Below are 2,146 nucleotides of genomic sequence, written 5' to 3'. Positions count from 1 at the left end.
AATGCTATCAAAAATTAGGAAAGGACGGCTTCGCAATGTGGATTGAATTGTTAGAAGAGGAAGATTTTAATGAATTAGTGCTAGAAAATATGAAGTGAAGTGTGAAGTTCAAATGTATTTTCCTCTATTCCTATCCTCCTTTTGTTTTTGAAGGCAGGTTGAATCAGCTATTATAGCTGCTAACCTGGATAAATAAAACAAAAAAAAAAGGTTTGTAGGAACCAGTACATAGGCTACTACAAACACCCGGGTATAACACCCCCCTGACTATTCAACCACCACCTTGGAGGCTGAATAGTCAGAGTGTCATCAAGGATAGTAAAGCACACTCTAAGAGTACGGACATTATATAATATGTATTACTTATGAACCTAATCAACCTAGCTTGCCCTAGTTAGGCTTGGGCTGTTTGTAACGTATCATACGAGCTTTTTCCTGAACCTTAGACACAGTAAGCATCCACACTACACTACTCTTCTTAACATGAAACACCTTCCCGTGGTCATCTCGTATCAGGTAGATGTGCTTATCGGACGTGCTGTTAGGCAGCGCGATCTGGCCCGAAAAGTTTGAAAACAGATGCTTAGCTTCATACACCTCCTGACCGGGTTCATGGTCTTCATGGTCCTCCGTGTCAGACTCACTATCGGAAACGATCAAGTCTTCCCAGAGACCAAGCAAGAGACCAAGCTTGCCCAAGACCTCAGATGCCCTCCCCTCAGCACTGGTTAGTGCGGCTTTTATTTCAGCATCCGTCGGCAGTGTCAGTAGCACGGACACGTTGGTCGGACTCGTGTGACCAGGGAATCGAAACTTAATACGGTTACGGTGCTGAATTTGATGCAGCATGTGAGCTCGCCGCAGCTTTTCGCCGATTTCCTTGAAAGTGAGGTTCGTCTGGGTATGGCTCATTGTCGTCATCGATCGAAGATTCCGGAATGTCGCCTTGACGTCCTGACTGCCGAAACACCTCACTAAGAATTCCTCGGGTCGGCCACGATCGCGGCAGTCTCTTGCTGCCAGCACAAGGCTGTGAGCATTTATCTCAAGACAAGCGTACGTGTTTGCTGTCACACATTGGAAGCTGCTAGTTCTATTCTTCAATGTCCAGTTCCTCCACGCCCGCATGAAAAACAACGCCTCCCTGTGGAAATAAACGGTGTTTAATTTAAACCCAACAATTGCACCATAGATTAACTGTACCAGAGCATTGAGATGGCTTCAATCGGCGCCAACGATACATCAATATATGCTCGGTATATAGCGCTCATGTAGCGGAGCAGCACTACCGTGCCCTCGCTACACGGAAAGAAATTATGTCTGCTTGCTTGATAACATGCGACAACAGATCCGTTTACATCGAATGTTTTCAAATTTGATAACAAAGTTTTCAAAAATGCTTAAATTGTTATCACTTTTGACTACAATCTATGCTACAATGCATTGCAATGTTGCCTACCTAAAGGCGCATCCATTCTTGAGTACCTTTTATGCGTTACGCATCTGTCAAATCTCAGCAAGCCGTGGAGAGAACAACATAAACAAAACAAATAATCGAATAAAAAAAACTCGTTCCAGGTAAAATGTTTGATTTTTTTTATTTACTTAAGTTTAACTGATGTATTTATCTTTCCTTTAGTTAGTTCCAAGTTCAGCACGTGAAGGAATGGCGCTTACAGCTGCAGGAGCCGAGCAGTGAACAGTGCTCGATCCGGATGTTTCGCACGAAACTGCACGCAGAAAAATGTTTTGTAGAATCAGTCTGTACGAGGTTTGATTCAACAAAATATTTTGTTGAATATAATCAACAAAATTATTGCACTGAATCAACTCTCGCATTTTGTTGTTTCAAATGGGGATGTTTTGTTGTTTCAAAGCTATTTTTTTTTGTTGAATCTACCCTCATTTTCGTTGATCAAAATTTGACAGAAAGTTTGTTCAAATCAGATTTTTGTTGAATCAAAGTAAAGTTTTTGTTGAAACATTTTTTCAAAATAAGACCTGAAATTTATTTGATACACAAAAACATTGAATTGAAATTAGATTGCTTATTTTGGCAATTTATTTTATTTATTTTAAATAACAACAATTTCCCTCAGCACCTCCCAATGATAAAGCACGACCTCGAGCATGATCGATTCGTGTG

At 40.9% G+C, this 2,146-nt stretch overlaps 1 protein-coding gene and 1 long non-coding RNA gene across 2 annotated transcripts; one reads left to right on the top strand and one right to left on the bottom strand.

Annotated features, from left to right (window-relative positions):
• Positions 1 to 390: 390 nt before the first annotated feature.
• On the bottom strand, positions 391 to 1,211 carry LOC128092332 (uncharacterized). Its single transcript, XM_052705971.1, has 2 exons — positions 1,204 to 1,211; positions 391 to 1,144 (listed from the first exon to the last, which is right to left on the bottom strand). The coding sequence occupies exons 1-2, from the start codon at positions 1,209 to 1,211 to the stop codon at positions 391 to 393; spliced, it is 762 nt and encodes a 253-aa protein (XP_052561931.1).
• Positions 1,212 to 1,507: 296 nt separating this feature from the next.
• On the top strand, positions 1,508 to 1,805 carry LOC128092448 (uncharacterized). The gene is made up of 2 exons (XR_008211779.1): positions 1,508 to 1,578; positions 1,640 to 1,805. It is a non-coding gene; the product is annotated as an uncharacterized LOC128092448 (long non-coding RNA).
• Positions 1,806 to 2,146: the final 341 nt, after the last annotated feature.

The sequence above is a fragment of the Culex pipiens genome, chromosome 1 (genome assembly GCF_016801865.2).
Source record: "Culex pipiens pallens isolate TS chromosome 1, TS_CPP_V2, whole genome shotgun sequence".
Lineage (NCBI taxonomy): Eukaryota > Metazoa > Arthropoda > Insecta > Diptera > Culicidae > Culex > Culex pipiens.
This window is presented reverse-complemented; position numbering and strand designations above follow the sequence as displayed.